General features: G+C 44.6%; 1 protein-coding gene across 1 annotated transcript in view; it reads right to left on the reverse strand.

Moving 5' to 3' along the window:
• Window positions 1–586: 586 nt before the first annotated feature.
• The window catches only part of GPC4 (glypican 4), an 81,131-nt gene continuing 58,618 nt past the window's right edge, over window positions 587–23,099 (reverse strand). Inside the window, 6 exon segments of the mRNA XM_067304018.1 lie at window positions 587–5,088; window positions 5,487–5,662; window positions 7,639–7,775; window positions 8,310–8,456; window positions 8,681–8,811; window positions 15,470–15,635. Coding sequence (XP_067160119.1) covers window positions 4,880–5,088; window positions 5,487–5,662; window positions 7,639–7,775; window positions 8,310–8,456; window positions 8,681–8,811; window positions 15,470–15,635 — 966 coding nt within the window. The 3' untranslated portion in view covers window positions 587–4,879.

Below are 23,099 nucleotides of genomic sequence, written 5' to 3' on the forward strand. Positions count from 1 at the left end.
ATTACCAAGAAAAAATGAAAACCATTCGTTTATATTCAGCTGGTCCTAAAAAGGCTGGTATTACACAACCTCTAATCAATGTATATCTTACAGATACAGATTACCTTAAACCACTAAAACACAGCAACTTGAAAGAGATACCATGGAGAAACGCAGAGCAACACCACACAATGGTATGGGACAGGAGGACACCAATGTTAAGCTCAAGCAAACCAGGCAGGAATGAGAGCCCGGCACAGAGCTAACGCGGAAACGCAGAGCTGTGAGAGAGCTCCTGGCCCTTTCCGAAAAATGCAGGGTGGCCACACCACCAAGCCCCGAGGATTACAGGTCCTGTGTCTTCTCAGTCTTCAGTGATTGTCTGCAACCTTGAGGAAGACAAGGGGTGTGTATGTGTGTGGGTTTTTTTTTTAATTATTACTATTCTTAGTACTCAAAGGAAGAGAAGAACCACCAGGAAAGGCCTTCCCATCCCTTCATTCCTGCAGGTACTGCAATACACAGCTAAAGGGCCAACGTACGCAGGTGGCCATCAGCCACCACATCTGACAGACAGACTTCAGACAGCAACACTCTGCAGTTATCCTAGGTTCACAGACTGCTTTATATGGAAATATAAAACCACCAACATTTAAAAAAAATGGTACAAGTTATTTTCTTCTGACGATCAGAGGTGGATTTACCCACATACAGGTTTTCTGCACCAACCATGCCCACCAGCTTCCAAACAAGCAGTTTACGCTACACGACAAGAACCAAACATGGTATAAAAGTGGCCAACTGTAGCCCCAAAACAATAGAAAAAAACGGCAATTGAATCACTCAGTAGTGCTGTATCAACGTGAACAGCCAGACATAGGGTGGACACTAGTACAAAAGCTGCAAGTGGAAAACAGACTTCAGCAAGGCAACAGCCTGCTGTACCCATCTTGCAGGAAGGGACAGGACCTTGGTGATCCCTGGTCCTCAAGGTTCCCAAGATCCTCGAGGGCTGCCTGGGTTGGCAGGAGGCAGATGCCTGCCACTCCTGGCTGTGGAGACGTGCCAAAGGTACAGGCTGTCCCGCCGGCAACAAGAAACTGAGATTTTGCTGGTGCTTGAAAGTGAAGAACACGAGCAGGGCAGTGGCCCATGGCGTCAAGTTTCGCTAATGTGATTTCCTGACGTTGTCAGCACAGCGACACGTGCCCGCACTGACGGCGGGGGCTGTACGGAGAAGACAAGAAGGAAGAGGGCATCTTTGGTGGAGGAAGGAGAGGATGACAAACAGGGCCATGAGTTATACTGGGGGACACGCTATAAATAAAAGCATCCAAATACATGGAAGGGATTTTTATGTACCTTGCTCAGAAGGGTCTAATACCAGCCACTATCATGAGAAAGGAAGTAAGAGCAAGTCAGAGGTGGTACCCGGAATGGCACATTACATCCAGCTAAAACAATTAAAGAAGGAGGATAGGAAATTCAGCATCATCAGGTTTAAGAAATAACCAAAGCACCGAGAGGTTGCACCGTTCAGAATTAATATTCCAAACTGTCTGCGAGGACAAACGCCAGCTTAGCTCAGACTTCATGTGAAGCTCAACCATTCTCCTCGCAGCCCAGGAAGATTCAAAGATGGTAATGGTGAATGCCGGCAGCAGCGTGCCGGAGCACAGCTGGGGAGGAGCAGGAACCTGCGGCAGAGCTGGGGCACCCGGGGTGAGGAGAAAGGACACCTTTGCTGCTTTGGTTATTTGTCCCTACTAAGGGCCACACCATCCACCACAGTACAAAACCAGAGACTGTTTGACTACCACAGTCTCATTATTTGCTCTTTTGCTCCTTTCATTACTACCAGAAGGGTGAATATGGAGGCTGGTCTGCTGGAGAAACCAAGAGCAATTTGTATGTGCATGTCAACAGAAAGCTATATGCTTTTGACCCAGAACAGCAAGAGAGATTCATAGATCTGTTAAAGCAGGTCCTTTCAAGAACTGTATTTTTTATTCCAAGTCTTTGGGAAAACAGAGCAGCTCACACACCGCCAAGAACACCATCTCTCTGGTTCATTTTACATTTGAAGCTCATTATTAATTCCATTAATCACTAATTCTATGGATGGATTTTTTTTAAACATGGTCATAATGGCAACGGTTATATGGAAAAAAAAAAAATACCTGAAGGAACAGAGAACATGCATTCCTGCTAGCAAGCAGCCAGCAACATGCCTCAGTTCGTATGCTTACGGTTTAGTTTACAAACTCATGTCAGAAAGCTGATTTCACACACAAATGCAAAATAAAAGCAGGAACACAACTTTTGATCATCCTACATTGATGTTTACTCTTGTTTCCTGTAGCCCCAGGTGACAACTCTGTCCTTTGTAGAGTGGAGGGTTGTTATGTTATTAACCAAGTCAACTAGACAAGTTTAAAACCCACGTCGGGTCTTTGCATTGTTCGCTTTTCCCAAACTAATGAAGAATAATTAGTAAGCAATTAGTTGTAAAACGATAAATATAAATTCAGAAATGTTTTTCTTTAAGTACACCTTGGGCAGAACGCTCCAAAGCAGGAGAATTTACAAGCAACTTTCTTACATATGAACACTCATGCCAAAAACTGAGATCTTGGAAAAGTCAGCCGCTCTGAACACAAGGGCTTTTGTTCCATCATTCTCTGAGCTCTGAAGAAGTCTAATTTTTTTTCTTCATTTAACTTTGCCGGCCTGCCAGCTGGGTATAAGCCAAAAGGGTTATCCAGTCAGACCTTACTGTGATATATTTACAATGGTAGTGCATCTAAGGTTTGTTTATTCCAGGATTAAAATTCAAATGGCTAGAACCATTTAAATAATTAAAGGGCAATCAGAAAATGCCATGAAACCAAACAAATCAGTAAAAGTCATGGAAACCATCAGCAATATTTAATTCAGAAATTCTCTTTGTTAGGGAACTTAGCTGAAAGAAAACAGCTGGATGTAGTTCAACCCTCTAAATTAAAAACAATCTAACAAGGTCTATAGGGATAACTCTTTCAGCTACATATTGGAGACCAGATTCACTTCTACCAAGTAAATGTAATAGCACTCAAAGCTAGAAAGGAAATTCCTCAGAACTGAGGTAGTTTCTAAGTATCAGCACATTTTCCAATTCCTCGCAAGGCAACTTAGCTATTTACAATCCATTTTTTCCCACACATAAATTTATAACTTTTTCAATTTTATGCTTCCATGATTTATTTTCTAAAGAAAAATAATCTAGCCAGAATATCCCTACTCTACTAACATCATGGTTTAATAAATAACTGGCTACTTCTAGTAAAATTAAGCCTCCAGGATTGTTTATACCAGCCAAGAGTACTCCATCTTTATAGTTTTGCAGAAATTTGGTGTGAAAATAAAGTTGAATAAAGCGCTGACCCTGAGCTAACAAGTAATTAATGCTTCAATATAAAAATAGAAAATTATCCTTACAACACAAGGGTGGACTATAACAAACCTTCTCTCTGTGGATCGCTCTCCTGGCTGGATTCCAGCGTCCAGCCAGGCCTAAAGGCTACCTAAAGCAGGAGATGTGCAGAATAATTTTGAGTCTTTCTGAAGACTTTTTTTTCTAAGCTCTTTTTAAAGTTATTTCATACCTTTTCTTAAAAATATACATTTCTTTTATTCATGAGTTGTCATTCACCACAACACTGTTTCAACTGCGAAAGCACCAGTAGAGAGAGAAGGGCATCCTGGACAGCGTCGAAAAGCTACGGTGGCTTGGTGCCTCGGCCCCAGGAATTCCCAGGTGACCAAATACACCAAAAAGGGGCATCTTCAGCCCTGCCGGCTCGTGCCTGCTCTTACTCCGATCCGCCTGCGACAGCGCAACGGTCACGTCCGGCTGCCCCTTCCCTTTTCACCTCCCAACCAGAGAGGAAACAAAACTCTTGTAAAAACAAAAGCAACACCCTCCACCCCTCCACCCAGGTATTACTAAGAAAAAAAAAATCAATCCAGCATCTATCTAACAAATTTGCAGACAAGACACACGTTGGCATTCGGATCTGTGACACGACAAGTTGCTTCCAACCGAACAAGTTTAATGCCTTATTCCCCCTGGGGATGCACGGCGGGAACTGACCTACAGGAGTTACAGCTAATTGCAAGGATCCAGGGGAACAAGTGACAACTCTTCTTAGCTTCTGCGAAACTGGAATTCTCTGTAGTCTCTTCCAATTTAACCAAACATCCTGTAAAAAAAGTAAAACCTGCTCCTGGTATTAATGCTTTATGCAAATGGGGCATATGGCATATAGACCAATTATGCCTTCACATTCTGTTTTACCGCATAATAAAGACAAATTACTTCCACTCCTTTCCAGATAAGGCAACTAACATAATGTGGATAAATGGGAAGTTAACTATGTGAAACATGTTTTCTGCTTGTTGGGCAATTATTTTTTCCCCCATAAGATAACATGATAAATAAAACTTGCTTCTGTACAGATATTTCTCATTTCAGAAACACGTACTTGTTACATGCCACAAAAGGACCCTGGGGATTTTTTTTGTTTTTGTAAGAAATATGGTAAAATAAAAAATAAAAAAAAAGAAAAGTGATAAAGACACAAATGCAGAGCTAACTACAGGCTTGTATATACATTTTTGTTATCCACCTCTAACATGGATTCTTGGTGAATGGGACAGACTGGTAGTCCCCGTTCCTGTTATTCCCAGAATAGCAAGGGAAAAAAAAAATCAATACCTTAAAACCAGTGGCAACATAGTAAAAACTGTACACTGTTGTCCATTAACTTAAAAAGCAAAGTCACTAGATGGTATAAAAGTGAAAGCAGGTGCCTTCTAACTTTGATAATAAAAGTCTTTTTTTTCCCCCTAAGCTGCACAATTATCTCCATTGTCTTTGCAGGGCCAAGAACAAGACGCTAAAGAACAAGGCTGCTCGTGATAAACCGCTACTGGTAGCGGCAGAAGTGTTCACATTTTTATCGCTCTTGTTGGAGTTTCCAGTAACTTCAGTTGCGTTGAATTCAAACTCGGGGGAACACTGCTGAAGTTCACAGCCACTTCCACTCTCTTCTCCACTGCTTTCCTCACCTACAGAAAACAAATACATTTTGTATTCCTTTATGATCTGCAGCAGAACATTTCACTTACCAGAGGCAGCAGAAAAAAACCCAAAGCATACAGACGCCTTCCTGATGTTCTCGACATAAGGAGATTGCTGATGCCTCGCAGCACTCGGTATTTCAACATTTATGAGATTTAAGCATGGGCCTCCAGTCAGTGAGACTTAAACACATGGCTATCTTAAACCCCTCTGAAGATAGCAGTGCTGGGAATGACCCTACGCACACAGCCTGTCGGAGATGCCATTTACCACCCTCTTTACTAACACACTTACAAATATCTGAAGCTTAACCAGACACCCTGTGTTAGCATGAAATCCAATTAAAAGGAAAAAAAACAGCAAAGACAAACAGCAGCAAACATACTTATGTCAATGAAGTCAACATCATTCCCACTGTAAGCATTCTTCAGTTTATTGGTCATCACCCGGAGAGCCATGATTTGCCGGCGAATCACCATGTCTGGCTTGGTAATATCAACCTCCACCTCTGGGTTATTCACTTGACTTGCTAAGCCGTTTCCCGTCACTGCAAAGTCATACCTAAAAAGAAACCATTTCTGCTGTTAACGGAGCAGCAGCTCGGCAGGGTGAGTCCCTGCAGCCCAAGCTCCTGCCCACCACCAGTTAGGTGACACTTCTGGGAAAATCATCTTTGGGGTCACAGTTATACCAGAGAAACCCATGGTAACTGTCAGGGACAAGGGAGTCATTCTGGCTTTGCATAATGAACCTCAAAATCAAGCCGAGATATTGTATACATACTTCTCACCATGCAGACATGAGATGCAATTCCCCTAATAACCCCAGTAGGAAAGACATCTGTGATTTTGAAAACGAGATAACATAGCCAAACTAATCAAAGTACAGAAGATCCAACGTGCTCAGCCCAAGGAGGTGTGAACACCCTCCTCTGCCACACCGCATATGTGAACACAGCCCAGTCTATGGGTTTAAAGAGAGACTGAGGAACAAAAACTAATAGGATTTATGTCTCCTAAAACAGGTATATGGACTTAGTTTCTTATACAGCAGAGATGTGACTTCTTTGTTTTGTTTTTGCTAAATCCAATTACCCAACTTGCAAAAAAAATCGCCGTTTAAGAGAAGAAAACATTATTTTTGCCTAGTTATGATGCCAGCAGAGAGAAGAGTCTTTAGCATAATTTACTGACCCTGGAGATCAGGCAGTGAGATGTAAGCACATGTCTGAAGGGCATGCTCAAACTCTGCCCTAAATTTGGGAGGGATTTATTATTATTACTATTATTAGTTATCAATATTATAAATTGTAAAGAGATTTCAAAGGGAAAGCAAAGTGTGGAAGGTCACTGAATTTTAACTTTTTGGAGCAACAGAAAAGAGTAACAGTGAAGCAAAATATCTTGCACAATCCACATAGGATGGCAGTAAACGACGTACAGAGCGCCCCAGGCCCTCCCTTTTTCTCCCTGGCTAGGGTTGCAAAGGCTCCAGATCGTTTAGCCTCCACCTCCTCTCTTTACTGATGATGAGCTGCCCAAGATCCCTCACCCAGGAGGGAAACCTGCCATGAGCTGCTGCTAAAGAAGACCTCAGGACAGTAGAGCCATTACTCGTGACGGAGACCCAAACCATTGCCTTGGCGGAGCGAAGCAGTTTCAGGCACCGACAAAACAATATAAAATTTGTACAAAAAAGGCTCAATCCTGCACCTCAAAAATATCAAGAGCAGAAACTGTTATTACTTAGAAAAACTGCTGGAAATCTTTGAATATTTTTTCTAAATGGAACATCTTGTTTCTTGCTTATTTTATCAGTAAGCAAACAGAAACAAAAAAATCTTTTATTTCCAAAGTAAAAGCTAAATGGTTACCTAAACCATATGACAGAAATCCTTTGGCTGATTCATGTGTTGGTAATTTCTTACTTAAAAAAAAGTTTTATAGCTCTTTTTCCATAAAACGCACACATGAAAACCATTGGCCTCCTCCTGCCGCTGCCCTCAGCAGTGGAGGAGCAGACCTTTCACGAGCCTCTTCATCTCTTTCACACTTGCTCAACAAGAAACCCAGCAACAGCTCCTGATCAGCATCACGTGAGAAACACAAGCGGGGAGCACCAAGGCAACACGCTGTTGGACAACACAAGCATCCCGGCTCTGTCTGCCAGAAACACTCCCCGCTCCCACGATAAGCTACAGGATTTTGTACAAAGCAGCTCCCAAGACCTGTGAGCGACAGGTAGGTAGGTTTTGGTCAGAGGAGAGGTGTGATAATTGAATGGTTGTCACATCTGGACAGCTGGACTCAATTCCCGTCTTTAAAACAAACCATCATGCAGAGCTTGGACAACCATCGAACTTCACAAGCTCTCCCAGCTGCAAGAAGAGGTCCCTGCAGCAGCCGGCCCCAAGGGAGCTGGGTCACTCCCGCACCACGGAGCGGTGAGGTTGGGCAGAGCGGGCCAGCCGCCACGAACGGCCGCGGCGCAGGGGCGGAGAGGGAGGGAGTTAACGCCGCTCAGCCGCGTCTCCAAACCTGCTCTTGGCGCTCCCGTTCCAGCACTCGTTCTCATCGACAGTGCCTACGGACATCTTTTCATCATTGCAAATGTTGCCAGGGAGAGATGACCAAAATTTTTTGGCTTGCTTCAGCTTTTCTTTCACATCAGTAACCTATTTAAAAAAAAAAAAGAAAGAAAGAAAGAATAGAAAACAGGACACAATCCAGAATACCAAGCACTCATTAAAAGCGAAGCTGGAAAGATACTTTTATCACAACAGACACGTCTAGGCCAGATCTTTACGCTGCATGCAAAGTTGCACAGTCTTGATGGTTGATTTACTTTTTTAATACAAAATCAAACACCACTCTTCAAACACATATTACTCATAACTGGAGCCTTTAAAACAGGCACTTTCTGACACACGAGCATTGAGGTAATTCACATTTAGAGCCATGGGCAGATTACACCCTTCAGAGAGTTTAAGACAGCCAAGGAATATTAAAAAATCCTATAAATTACAAATGGAAAAAACACACTGTGCTACACAGATCTGTGGGTGCATACATTCCCACACCCTCCCAAATTCATGTGAAACCTTCACCCGGACAACCTGTCGGCGCTAGCCACGGGCACGACGGAGAACCTCGTGCTGTACGGGCAGCGCCTGGGCTGCATCGGCAGGAATGGGGCAGCACGCACTCACCAGTCTGTCTAAACTTGTGCCAGCAGCTGTCGTTGGCCGCTCTTCTGGGTTGTAGGGTCTAAAACGAGCGCTGAAACCACTTTCAGAGACAGAGCGAGCAGTTCGGCCTTGCGCAAGTGTTTTTGGCTGGCCGCATCCCTGGAAAACCTACGCAAGCGAAGGAAATGGTTTTACAAAATGGGACTTCACAAGAGCCCTTCTCTTCAGAGTCCAACTCAAACCAGTAATCCAAAACCCCCATCACCCACAAAAATAATACAACAGCATTATGTTTACTTGAAAGGACATTTAAGAAAAACTATTATTGACTAAAACAGGGAAATGCAATGTACTGGATAAATAAAGTTGGACTCTTCCCTTGGCCCATTTACCTTCTGAGATACTTGCATGCTGTTCTCCTGCATGTTCATGATTGCATCCGAAATCTTCACATCAATGGGGTCCATGACCGATTCAATGTTAAAAGGACCCTCAAGCCTCTCTGCTACCAGCAACATAGAGTCTAACACAAAGAGAGAGAGAGAAACAAAGGGTTTTAATGGAGAAACTTCAAGGATAACACATATTAAGCATGCAGAGGAGCAGAGGCCCTCTGCTCTAAACTCCGCATTTAAAACATACTCCAAAGAGGAATGAGTCCCCCCCCATCAGTCATAAAATGGCAACTCAGTGTTGCCTTTTGCAACTCCACATGATCAAACTTGAACAAGTGAATGCTTTGCTGTGAATCCAGAAATGTTTTACAAGCAGGCCTCATGGGCGAGACTGCCGGCTGCTGTCGGGATGAGAGATGCAGCAATTAGGAAGAAGCCCAGTGTGGAGGCTGGAGAAGGACCTGGTGGAGGTGCTACACAAATGCATAGAAGCTAACCTCCAAAGCATCACTTCTGACCAGTACACATCTCCAGGAAATATTTTCTCTGTTCCTGGTGCCTATAGCTTCACTGGCCTGGTCGGCACTTACAGCACTGCAGGTCTGCCAGCACCAAACCATGGACTCATATACATCAAAAGCTGCATTAAATGAGGGCAAGCTATTGCAGTTTGCCAAAAGGCAGTCTGTAATCAGCTGCTCCCATTAGAACAAGCATTACCTAAATCCCTCCTCTTTCTACTTATTTACTAAAGATTTGCCTTGTGTCATTTGTTTTTAAGTACTGCTTTCAAAGTTGAGACAGAGAAAACCATCAGCTTCCTTGTGCTGGTCCAGCATGCAAGAAACCAAGGAAAAAAGGACAAAGAGCACCATCACTAGGATCCTTCCCTGATGCAAAGCTACAGACCTCGCTGAGCCGGCGAAGTCGAAGGATTCTGCGTTCTGACATTACATGGACTATTTGCAACAAGGAAACTGCCTGAGACCAGGGTTAACGCTGGGCACTAATGACATATTAGCCACATCTCTATGAAAGGGGAGATGGAAAAGTCCCTCAGTCAATGCTGGATCAGTCCTCCTGCTGCTAACGCAAACGTACCGATCCAACGTATCATTAAATGTACCAGCCACCAAATTTCCACCGCTTCCTCTGGGAAACTATTACTGGCATTAAAGTTTTTGCCCTGCGTTGCGTTTAAGTTTTCGCTTTGATTCTCCCCCAAAAGGTACGCCCAGGCACGCCCCTCGTGCTAAACAGTCGTCTCTTTTCATCCATCGCAACCTTTACTTAATGCTAATTTTCACTGCAGTCCCTCCATTCCTCAGGCATTTTGTTTTCTGTTCTCCTCTCCTGCGCCACTTTGGGCAGCTATGCCACAAATTTATAGTTTTCCAGTCGCGTTTAATTCTTCAAATTTTCCTGGCTTGTGCGATGCGGAAGGCCAGATCGTAAGGGCGCCCTCCAGGCCCCGAGGAAACCCTCTCCCGAGGAGTTCCTCCCACTTCCAAGGATACGCCTGTTCCCTTCCATTAGGGAGAAATGGGCGTTCCACATTCAGTCTATTAATTTCTCTTGAAAAGTGTTTCTCATGACATTCATTCTCCTCCAAAGCGCAGGAGGTACTTTCAAAAAGCAATAATCTTCTGCGGGTTTACATTACCAGTTAAAGCCCTATAAAGATATTCCACATATTAAACAATTTATTAACAGCTTTGCCTTAATGCCTTAGTCATTTTAAACTGCACTAAAAAAAAAATTGATGACAGAATTACAATTATGCTACTTGTATATTAAAAAAAAAAATTGCATGAATTGCTCAAGTATTCCCAGCATGCAAAACCACTCCTTAAAGACAAGTCAATACGTTAAAGACTTTCGGAGAGTGAGTTACAGGCTGATGAGCTGAGCAACGCGTCTTAAGAACGACTTCCGAGGAGCCGCCGGGACACTCGAGCGCGTGCCGTTAACGTCAGCCCGGGGCGTCAGAGCCGTCCAAGGCGGACGTCGCCCTCGCCCAGCCCAGCCAAGGTGCCAGTGCTTAGGGAGTAAAATCTGCGAGGAGCCACCCGCGCTCCCGCGGACACGCACAAGCAGCATTAACGACAGAGCTGTCGCGGGGCATGGCTGGAATTTAGCCGTCAGTGACTACAAACAGGTCTGAACTAAATGCATTTTCTTTTTCTTTTTTTTTTTAAAGAAGGTAATAACAAACGAAACAAAGAGTCTTAGACTGTATTGTGGTGGGCTCCAATAAAGTGATGCTTCAAATCTCTGAGTAATGACTGCTAGCATGAATATACCATTGTGCCAGAGGGGAGAAAAATGCTTTTGATGTGCTACCAAATGGAGACTTTTGTAAACAAGTGGAGCACAACTTAAATGTGTTCATCATTGTCAAAGCTTTGGGGGTTTTTCACGCACATAAAGGGCATCCCATCGCAGTTTGGAGGAAGCCGCTCATTTCAAATAAAAATATTATGAATAGACAGATAATAAAACACACAAAATGCATAGGTTTTTTTTTAAAAAAAAAAAAGGGAAAATCATTCCATTTTGTAACTACTTAATTCTCCGAGTGGCCAGGAAAGGCCGCAGATCAATAAAGTGTTTGTGAAAGACTGAAAGGAAACATAAACCCCAATTCTTCTGGCTGTTTGGCGTCTTTGTAAACTTTGAGCCGGGCAGGCCATACACAAGACCATGGGAATGTAGAGCGAATTGGGTCCTTTGTTGCTCGTGGTGCCATGGCGTTACATGTATCACAGCTAAGGAATGCAGCCGCTGCTTTGACTGCTGATATAGAAAATGCATTCGGCCTCCAGCAGAGCTGCCAAAGCTGGCTATAAAAGATAAGGAAAGTAATAATTGGCCTTGGAGAATATATTCAACTGTAGCTCTTCAGGAGCAGTGATAGATACCGACGAGAAGCACTAAATGAAATAAACTTTCATTAAAAAGAAAAAAAAAAAGGAGGGGGGGGAGGAGACCCTCTACCTAGTGCATGGTTTTGATTTGGGGGATATCCTACAGATTTTTACCTCCCACCAGGAGCTGGCTGGTGTCCCCACCAGCAGTCATAGCTAGCAGCGCATTGCCTCCGGCAGCAACATTTGACATTAAATAAGGCTGGCTAGGGTTCAAGATAATGTAAGCCGTGCTGTAAGAGGGGAGGCAAGTTGCATTAAAATCATAAATTAAGCAGGTGCAACTTGTCTGCCCAGAAGATTTTCCTCTCCTCTCCCCTTCCCCAGCTCCGGTTCAAATATATCGACGTTTACAAGCCACCGCAAGAGAGGTCGATCTCCTTCGCAAAAACGTCTGGCAAAGTGGAAAACTGTACCCTGGTCATGCATCACAAACCCGCAGCCTGACCCAGGCTGTCTTCTCCTCCCTGTGCCGGGGCGACAGAAGTGGGTTTGGGGGGAAAAATAAATAAATAAATAAACAAAAACACCGCTCCACCGTACCGCACCATCGCTTAAAGACCCTTTTCCTCCCGCATACATTTGTCCTTGCTGCTGGCATTGAGACAATCCGCGGCGACAAAGCGGCTCGCTCTCGCTGAGGAAAGCAATTCTTCTGCATTGTGCCCCCAATAATCAGAAACCCACATCTTCAGCCTCACTGTCTGACTTGAAGAACAAAAGGCAGTTTTCAGTCTTAACCCCCAGATCTGATTTAAAAGAGGAGGGAAGGAGGGGGAAGACCTTGACCATTCATTAACAACAATCTTTTTTTCTTTTTTTTTTTTTTTCAAAAAAAAAAAGGGGGGGGGGAATTCTTTGCACACAAAGTAGTACTCCAGATATGTATACGGAGCCTGAATTCTACATCTTTGAGCAGAGTAAACCTTTGTGGAAAAAAAATCATGAAAAGGCACTGGAGATTAACACTGTTCATTCAGGAAGCCCCCCCACCCCAAGAGCTCGTTTGAGACAAAGTGTAGCCCTGTCTAATTGGTGTACAATTGTGTCAAGAAGAGATGGCGAAACAATTTAAAGGTAGTTAAACGGGAGAAAAGATTGCAATTCGGTCATTATTTCATATGCTGCAGCTTTAAATGGCACTTTGCAGAAGTAAGCAAGCATAAAGTCGTTGTCTTAAAAAAGCCAACAAACCCAAGGTCCCAGTTTAGAAAAGCGGCAAGCGACTTGCGTATAAACTCATGGAAGTCTCGTTAACTCTATGGGAGCTACTCATACAAAATTTGTCAGTCTGGGCAAAACCAGGCAATGAATATGGAGATAAACAAAGGTTATTGAAAGGAAAGGAAGGGCAAAGATGAAAAACTTTGCCATACCACAGTGAGAAATGATGTTACAAATTCTGATGTTTTAAAACAGAAACACGTTTATATACATGGGGGCATGTATACTCGCATGTACCTGAATTAATTTATACTTGAACTATTTATTGCAAGTTGCCCATCTAAGTTATTTAACTATTCTCAAAATCTATTTTTGACACATAATAAATCATCATTGTAAGTCAGTATTTAAACCTGCAACGCAAAATAGCATTAAGCATGAGAGCATGCAGGTGGCTTTTGGGTTTGGGTTTTTTTTTTTTTTAAGTGTTTTTTGTTTTTAAAAATACATACACAGAAGCCATTTGGCACACACGTCTTCCCTGCAAACACCAGATCTGTTTAATTCAGTTTGCCTCAAGTGGCAAACTCAGATTAAAAGCAAAATTTGCAACCTAACTAGCACCTGTTCTGTTGTTAAACAGACTAAAGACTACATCTAGAATCCACTGCAAGAATCAGCACAGAGTATGAGAAACCAGCAGGCACGGCCAATAAATGCAAGAAAGTATAATACCATACTGAAGCAAAGAGTGGGCAAGAAGCCTCTATGCAAGGAAGCACTGCTAGAAGAAAGCTTTGCTTCCAACCTGGAATCGCATTTATTTATTTTGTCTTGTTTAATAAACTTAATTATTGTATGCAGTCCCTGATCAGCCTCGTGTGACGGGGCTCGCTGGCTTCCCCAAGTTTCGTTTTTAGTTGCATACCACCTACAGCAATTAGCTGCTTGTGCTTTTGTCTGTTTTCTGGCATTATGCCCTTCCCTTTCATGGGATTCCTCTTTTCTACTTGGACTAGATGTTTGCAAGTCTCCTGGCTTTGAGCTATTTCAGCAACAATTGTAGCTGAAATACTTAATATTCTCATGAGAAAGAAGGCTGGGAGGAATGGGGGGGGATGTCAGCCTCCCAGAGAATGACTTGGAAACCCAATTTAGTGTCACATTTAACTCCCTATATGGAATGCACAGGCAAAAAAAGCCTTCTGAAAATAATACCATGCACACATCCAGTTGGCACAGGCAGTTAAGTGAAAAGCCAGTGGACAAAACATGGGAAAACAAGTTCTAAGATTTAAATCCAGTCTGAAATGCCAATTATCAGCAATTTCCCTTTTTTTTTTTTAATCTCACTGTTTAACGAATGAGAAATCTTTACTTTCCTAACAGCCTATTTTTTTCCAAGAGCAGTGTTGGAAGAGTACCACAGCCTTGTCAGGAGCTGCAGAAACTTTACGCATGCACTTCATCACACAGTAACTGGAGTGAAGAGACTGTTCCCAAAGGATGCTCTTCCACAGATTAATCAAGGCTTCTTTAAAAGGAGTCTGCACGAATGAAAACATTCAGCTTTTATCTGTTGCTTGCACTCCCAAAACCTGAGGCATCACAAACCCTGCAGAGTCTTGGCCCCGTGTAGAATTTATCATTTCAGTCTGAATTTCATACACCAAATAATATGAATTCATAAGCATGGAAGAGAACGAGCAAGCAGGAGGAAGACAATAGCAAAAATATTAACACAGCATCGTGCAAGGCCTATCAACATTTCAAAAGGATAGTGGCGGAGCTCCAAATGAGCTCTTTAAAAACAGAATTAGACACATGTCCCATTCAATTTTTTAAATGTAAAATGCAGGCCTGCAGCTCTTCCCAAAGCTCACTGCAACTGACAGAGAGACTCCCAGACTGCTTAGCAAAAAACTGCATTTAGGAAAGATAGCGGTATGGTGACAACAACATATAAGGAGTAGCATGGAAAAAATAGTTTGCACATACATTGGGAAAAAACAGAGGATCTCAAGGCTGGGCACGTTAGAGGCTGCACGATGGGAGTCCTTGAAAGCAGAGGCAAAAGGCCAGAGACAAAGTCAGAGTCAGAGGAGAGGCGGCAGCAGCAGATCCAAGTGCAGCATCAGTCAACAGTGCAAGACAGCGCACGACTTGAGGTAGCAAGTCCCCCTCACCGAACTGGGGCTCTTTGCCTGTTTCTAATAGGTATTTGGCCTTTATCTAATTCAGCCTTCACGTTCTTGGATACCGTGCTGAATTCAGGCTTCCTGCCTGTAAATGCAAACCGGCACGAGCACAGTCGTGACGGGCTGCAGCAAGACAGATGAGGTCTGTCAAAGCTGGACTGGCTCCAACAAGTAGAGACACTCCAAGTTCACAAGCGCATGGCAGCTTCATCTTCCTAGAGCTCGCTGCGACAGAGGTCACTGGCACAATGAAAGTCTCATTTATTTAGAAAATAACGTGAACTGCAAAAGTTTTGCCGTATACGGAGATGTAGAAGTGAAAGATACATATTACAAATACCTTAAAAAGCTACTGTAGCTCAGCACGTAGCCACTCACAAATGCCATTCAAATAAGCGACACTCGATATCATCGTGCACTTAACATGCATGGTTTTAACCCATGTTGCCTTATCCACATTACACTCACATGAATAGTTTTAACCCATATTGCCTTACCCATAAAGATATTCCATTCCGCGTCCAAATCCCCTTGATTGGCCAAGCAGCCTCTCATGACATTAAAACAGTAATTGTAACACGGCTTCACTGATACTAGACCTCGGCAGTGCGGGCAGTACATCATTTTCAGCAGTGCTCGCGTACCCTGCGGTGTTGGGTTCACCTTTAAAAGAGAAAAAGGGGAAAAGAGAAGAAAATTAGCAAAAAGCCCCACATGTTTCCAGTGGGGCAGGTGGGAACAGAACTGTGCAAAGGAGATGCGATCGAGACAGCCAGCGCTTTCTGGTCAGGGCTCCGCCGTTACGTGGTCCCAGGGAGCAGATGAGGTGGTTCGGTCCTCCTCCTTGGGTGTACGTGCCACTCAAGGGCTCCAGGCTGGCCACCTCTCTGCAGAATATAACCTGCGCTGCAATACTGCACGTGGAAAAGCTGCCTGGCATTAGGGGACCACCCTTTAGGCCACAAAGAGAGGCACCCGAAGGCAGACACGCAGCTCGCCGGGTGCCCCTTGCACTGCACGAGGCAGGGGTCAGGGGAAGGAAGCAGGAGGCAGTCATGCCAAAAGGGCAGAGCACAGGACCACGTTATCTCAGCCCTGCTGCAGACACTGAAGGAGAAGGTGCCAGGAGTTGGGGGTTTTTTGTTTTTTGTTTTGTTTTGTTTTTAAGAAAGCAGCAGAAATCTGATGCTGCCAATATCCCCTTAACAAACCCATGAGGAACAGCCCAGGGAGGCAGCTGCCCTCCTCCTCGGAGCTGCTCCGACTCGGCTCTTCCCTGACAATCGCTCAGCAGGGCTCTCTCGCAGAGAGAGCAGCTCCTTTATCTTACATTCAAATCCTGGAACACAACATTTACATGACACATACCCAGGTTCATTTATACTCAGTACCCATCACGCTACATAACGTGATTCCTTTCCCCCGGAGGTAGCCACAATCGAAGGAGGTGGCAGCTACAGCCTTTCAGGACAAAGCACTGAAGACAAGCTGGGATGAACCTCGAAGCCGACATGCCGGCAATTTTGCACTCTCGCCCATGCAAGCGGAGCTATCTACAGCAGACGAGTCACCCTCTGAACCCTCGATGGGGCTATTTTCAAAAGTGACTCATGGTCATTCACATTTGATTCACTCTCTGGCCAAGCTTCAAAACACTCAGTGAAACAATTTCCACAGTCACTCTGAAAAGCATTATGCTAGCGCAACGTATTAATGCTGACCACATGGTAGGTCCAAGTAAAGCACTAAACAGACAATCTCTCCCAAGAGCAAATTTAAGTGTTAACTAACTATATACAAACGTGGAAAATTAAGATGGAGTCAGAGATATGCCGATGAAATAGGAACAGTCTCTACTGTTTTAAGCAGTGCACTTCAGACTTCTTGCAACGCTTTTGCGGAAAGTGATCTCAATACGTTATGATCCAAGATGGTTCTGAAGGAAGGAAATGCATATCACACCAGAAGAGAGGGGTCATTTGACAAAAATGGAGCATCTCCTCTGCTGAAGGTCTGGGAACAGACCTCATGGCAGACAGGATGAAAAAGTGAATGGAGAAGAATTCCTGGGTGTAAGCCCTGGTACCACCCTTAAGGCCTGAAGCTGAGGGCCCTACTTTTGCAAAGTCCATCACATTGGGAGAAAATGAGTATGAACAACTGTTCACCACCTCTTCTGCTGAAAAAAGTAGGAGGCAGCACATTAAGCTAGTAGGCAGCAGATTTAAAACAAACGCGCACACACAACCAGTCCTTTATACAGCACACAATTGAGCGGTGCAGCTCCTTGCCACAGGAGATCAATGCTAAACACTTTCATGGATTCCAGAAAAAAGCAGAAAAAGTTCATGGAAGCAGAGCTCTTACTAAGAACCACACCCCGCCCAGGATTACACAAATTCTCCAAAGAAAGATCCACCCCAGACTATCACGTTCACCACCTCTATCTCAGCCAGCCTCTGAACAGCAATTTTTGGAAGTGGGGAGAATATCCCAGGGAAGTCTCTCCATTGCTTGCCCTATTCTTACGCTCTTCCCACATATCACCACTGGCTTCAGGCCACCTGGGCTGGACAGACCTTGGTCCTGGCCCAGTAGGGATGTCCTTGAGCCCTGTGTTACGCCAAGCATCTTGAGGATGCTCCAGCCCCGAGCACTCATCCGGCACGGCTGCCGCTGTGGCGTGGCGCAGGGGTCGGAGGGAGCACAGACAGGCTCCTTCTCTACAGATGAACACGCCAAAGGCATGGATCCTGCTGCCCACAGATGCCACCAGGCAAACACCACAAGCACTTCTGGAAAATAGACTTCCACCTCCCGCCTCACTAGGGGAGACGGGCAGGCTTAACCAACCAGAAGCAGCAGATATTTTAAACCCTCTTTTCTTATGAAACGAGAAAACAGATAAAAAGCTGTTGTCTTTCCAACAACTCAAAAAAAGACCATGATTTCCCTTTGATGGGCAAGGAAACTGGATAGAAAGACAAAAGGACAATTTTCTGTGGTTGGTGGAGTTCGGAGCTGGATTTTACCTGCGAGGAATGCTGATTACAGCTCTAGGGTACAGCTCCCACAGCTCAGACATCCAGAGCTGGTTGATCCTGCTGCCGTCAACAAAAGCCACTTTAATTTTTAGAAAGTAAATGAGACTCCTTCACACACACCCCAACTGGAGAGCCTGTAACGGCTCTGAGAAAGAAGTTAAGATCCCATGAAATAGCTCTGCGCAACTCGGGCAGACAGAGAAGATGCCGTCAGAAACCGCCGCATGTCTGGCCAAGACGAAATCCTCCGCCGTTCTGCTGCACTGAGAAAGGAAGACAAAGGAAAAGCTTGTCCTTTGACCCGCCGGGCCGAGCCGAGTCTCGCGGAGACTTCAGAAAATTGAGAATTCATGGCACCAGGGCAGGAGCACACGTGGTCTCCAGAGCCCTCATCTGTATACGTTTGCAAACAAAAAGCCTTCGCTGCCCCAGCGTTATGAAACTCCTGCTTACAAGAAGAGCCGTTTACAAAACTATGAAGCAAATTAAACAGATCCTCACCGAACAAAACTAACGTTATTTTCTGTTCAGACCTCGTGAAGAAAAGCAAGCGAGACTGAGCCCATTTGGCTGAGCAAAAAGAGAGGGGGTGCTCAGTGCGGAGAACCGTTTGCGGCGACGGGGGAATCAGATTTGGATGCTTCAGAGCGTATATATTTGGAAGGCGCAGCATGAGCGGGAACCCCAGCAGAAAGCTCATTATTGGAACAGCACGGCTTTAAAGCAGAACCAGTTCAAACACTGGGAAGAGCTCAAGCAATAGAAAACAGCTAAATCAGATGATTTATAGTAGGAAAACTGAAAACAGACAAATGTAAAGGTATCATCTGCCATCCAGATGGTCCAGTCCTTGCAAAACAAAAATGCTGGGAAGGGGGAAAGAAGGAACTAAATAACATCTCGCAGCCAGAGGCAGAGCTCTGAAGGATCCCCCAGTTTAGTCCTTTCTCTGACAAAAATCCCTTCCCATGTGACTCGGTGGTAGGCGCCAGGACCTCCATGCTCTTTGCTGAGGCTTGTCAGCAGATCACGCTCGTCCTCCCATGGCAGTCCTACTGCTTCCCCTCCCAGAAGCATTTGGTCTCGGAGAGAGACGGCACGTGGCCGGGGAAGGGCCGTCACCGTGCCCAGCGCTCCTGGGGCGAGGATCTGCAACAACATTAAACAGAAGACACCAGAAACTGGCCAGGAGGAAAATTAGGAAAAGTTTCATAGAACCAGCCAGAGTCTAGAGGAATTTTAAGCAGGATGGGGGGGCAGAAGGCTTCATTGACCATAACATGGAACGCTGCGGTTTTATGAAAGGGATTGCATGACACAGTGTTGAGAAAAATCCCAAGCACAGCAGTGACCCAGGAGGCGCCTTCCCATCTTAGGTTCCCAGTTCACCCCGCAAGTGCTGAGTGGCTGCGATATCACAGCATCTGCCCCACGCCCCGCTTTGATATTTCATCGGATTGATCTTTATGAATTCTAGCAGATGTACTGAAAACCGAAGCCGCTTTGCAACGTTCCACTGCAGACAAGCCCAATCGCCGAAGACACTGGCTGGTCACTTGGATTAGATGCCGCACGCATCCTTTGAACAAAGGCCCGGGATGATTTTAAAAGCAATCGTGGTTTTTCTTCCTTGCCTGCATAGGTTGGCAGCTTTGAGCCCTACACAGAGCTAAGGAGAGGACCAACCTGAACAGGGCGACTGACCTGCTAAAAACAGACCCTGCCTTCTGCAAACCTCAGCCTGCAGCAGCAGCCTGACTGAGCCGTAACTAATGAAGGACACAACGAGCAGACAAGGCAATATTTTGCGAGATGCAACTGCAGGTGAAGAGGAAGACATAGAAGAAATTCATCGGTCCAAATCTGGCATTTTATGGTTTCTGAAGGCAACAGGAAGGCAGGAGTAGAGATCACCTGTAAGAGTTTCAGGGAAGATGATGAGCAATTACCCCTTGTTACAACAGTGATAAATGCTTAACTGCTGCATGTCACTGCAATGATAACCTTAACCCCTGGCAACAGGCCAGTACCCAGTCCAGACCAACTCTGGATCTGTCAGTAGGCTGCGCCATATGTTGCACTGGCAATTCTTCACAAGCTTTTAATGTTCACTCTGCAATGCCAGGTGCAAGCTCTTAAAACACCATTGCATGTAACAGTAAACCCAGATATGCTTTGTTCTGGGGTTGTGTTTATCTTGGAAAGCAACTCAAGTTCATTCAAAGCCTACTCTAGAATGACCCTCAAAACCAAATAATCTCCTTTCTAATAAAGCGGAGTCCCAAAGAAAGCTTTATTTGCTGAAGAGGATTTACTCTAGTAGATTTGAGCCCAGGTAGTACATTGTAGTACACGTACCCTGTAAAAGCTTATAATAGAAGTAAATGCACTCCAACCCCCTTCCTTTTATCTTGCGAAATTTATTTCCTTTCCGTGGTGTTCCATGCCACTGCAGCAATCCATCACCCTGTGGTTTCATCATGTAAATTACAATTTGTCCATGTCTATACGCTTTGTCAAACGTGAAGATTAAAAGCTGCTAACAGATGTGTTTTGGCACCAATCTTCACATTCATATCAAACTTGCTTCTTAAAAATACAGATTTTCACACAATCCACAAAATTAAGTGAGAAGCACACAGTTCTTTGCTTAACTCGAGTGTTTCACGCCATGCTAGTGGAGGAATCCCCCACCTACATTTACTAGTGAGGATCTAATCAGGTAAAAACGATGTGCTCTTTCAGTCACAAACACACATTTCTGAAGGGAAATGCTTTGCCCCACATCCTGAATCTCTTTCCTACTCATTATCAATTTTAGATGGCTGCATCCTCTTCTAGTAGAAACTCCACCATTAAAGAACTCGCCTATCAAGTGAAATGCCTTGTTAACAACCCACCATGAAGCCACCAAAACTCAAGAAAATCGACACATGCAGTAAGATAAGGGTCAGAGAATCATCCAGTTTGTTTTTTCCCCTCCTCCTTCATAAGGCAACTAATTGCTGAGGAAGGATGACAGAAGTCCGGTTGTGCACAGTCCCGCAGGGAGCTCCAGCCAGGCTGGCACTCCCACCAGCTACCAGACAGCCAGAGCAACATGTTATTCTCTCACTCTACCCTAAAGTTATCATTAAGATAGCTAATAATAACGTTTAAAATCCTGTCAGTTTTAATAACTATTTATAATAATGCTGATAACTCAGGCTTTCTTATTTTCCATGCTTGCACAATAGCCGTGTTGCCATGCCAGCAGCACAGACATCAGAAAACATAAAATCCATCAATTTGAAAATAAATGCAGGGAAATTACTTTTGATTTCTATTTTGTTTTCCTTGTAAAAACTGAATTAGGGCAGTACTGGACAAAGACAACTGAAAGAACTTCTCAGTGGCATAGAAAGATGATTTAATGACCTAAAAAATAACTCCAAAACTGAGCGAAGCAAGGACTGTGTGATTCTTTAGGTGAGAAGCCAGAGTAAGACGAGGGAGGTGTCCTCCATTTTTTTGGAGGAGCACAGCCTTACTTGCGTAATTTTTTCCTTCACTCAGTTTTTTGCAAGAGCATCATCTTGGCACATGCAGGTCCTAAAGTTCAGCTCGCTGTGAAACAGAAGATCGCTCAGACAGCTTTTGGTTTGCCTTCCCCACCCCAAATATTCCAATGAAAGTGTTTCGGAATTAAGTAACCAATTCAGCTGGCCCTGTGGTAGTACATGAATAATTTAGAAGGCATCTGATTCAACCACAGATTTGGGCCTCCGAGGTCTTGTGCAACAGAGCACATCTAGGAGCAATATTTCGGCACAGCACAGCTCTGTGCCTCTTCAGTATTCGTTGCCTGTGGTGATGTTTTCTGCAGCTTTATCTTTCTGGTTTTTGTCACCTCCATGCGAGGAAAAGTTCAAGGGTGCATTTACGCTCGATTCCCTACTTATAGTTTTCTATTTTTTTATTCATGCAGATGTCAAACTGCCAGTGAGACAAAGCAGAACTCCCGAGAATCAAAACACTATTCACTTGACCTGCCCGGTTTTAATATTAATGTGTCAAAAGGAGAGCCGTGTGCTGTCTCGGGAGATACTGCAAATGATTTGTATTCTTTAGCTGTTGCTCTTCATCAGCCATATGACTATATCATCTTGTACGCCGTCCTGCCTCCTGCGTTATCTGCTCCACTTCTCTCTCACGCGCTCTGAAGTCAACCCGAAGTATTTCTGAGGGCAAGTCACGTGGCGCGGGCAAGTGCACAAGACAATCTGATACGGTGCCTCCTTCGGTTCCTGGCAAGCCTTGCTGGCACCTGGGAGCCCACGCGAGAGCAGATCGGATCTCACAGCGCTGAGCAGATGCCTCTTGCAGCAACTGTTTACGGAGCAACTAGAAAAGGGAAGCTGCCCTGAAGAGGTGAAGTTGCTCCAGTTAAGGCTTTTACCACCCCCTAACAAAAGCCAGCGAGAGCCACGCCAGTGTAAAATGACCATTTTTCTGTTCTCTTCAGTAACAAGGAAACGTTCTTTCCTGAAGACACCTCCCCTAATACTCCAGGGTAGGCAATTCCTCCCTCGGTGCCCTCAGGAACAATGTACCTTTTCAAATAAAGTTTCTTCTCTGAAGCAGGATCCATCAACTGCCTCTCCCCCAACCCAGAGGCACAGCAGACAACTACGAACATTTTGTTTGCTTTAATGAGCAAAACAATGAGAACATTTATCTTGGCAGCTAAACCAAAAAATTGCCTCAGTTATCCCTAATATTGTTTTCAAACTTAACAGCAGAAGCACAGTGCCGGGCAGGGCAAGGCAAGGCAAGGGGGAAACAAAAAAAAAGTCAGTGGACTGACACCCTCCTGCATGATACCATCAGCTCCGAACCTACAGCCACATCCATGTGCGCCCTCAGCCCATTAAATCCGCGATGACTGCTGCTCTAGCATACTTCGAAGGTTATGCCTAGCGCAGTCCCTCAGATGGCTGGTGCTGAGGCAGATGCAGCCACATTCTTGGCAGGTCTTCTCAGGGTCATCTTTGATGTGGAGAACTGCTTGGTATTGTTTTCTGCATTGACGTTTGCCCTTGGC

The sequence above is a fragment of the Apteryx mantelli genome, chromosome 13 (assembly GCF_036417845.1).
Source record: "Apteryx mantelli isolate bAptMan1 chromosome 13, bAptMan1.hap1, whole genome shotgun sequence".
NCBI lineage: Eukaryota > Metazoa > Chordata > Aves > Apterygiformes > Apterygidae > Apteryx > Apteryx mantelli.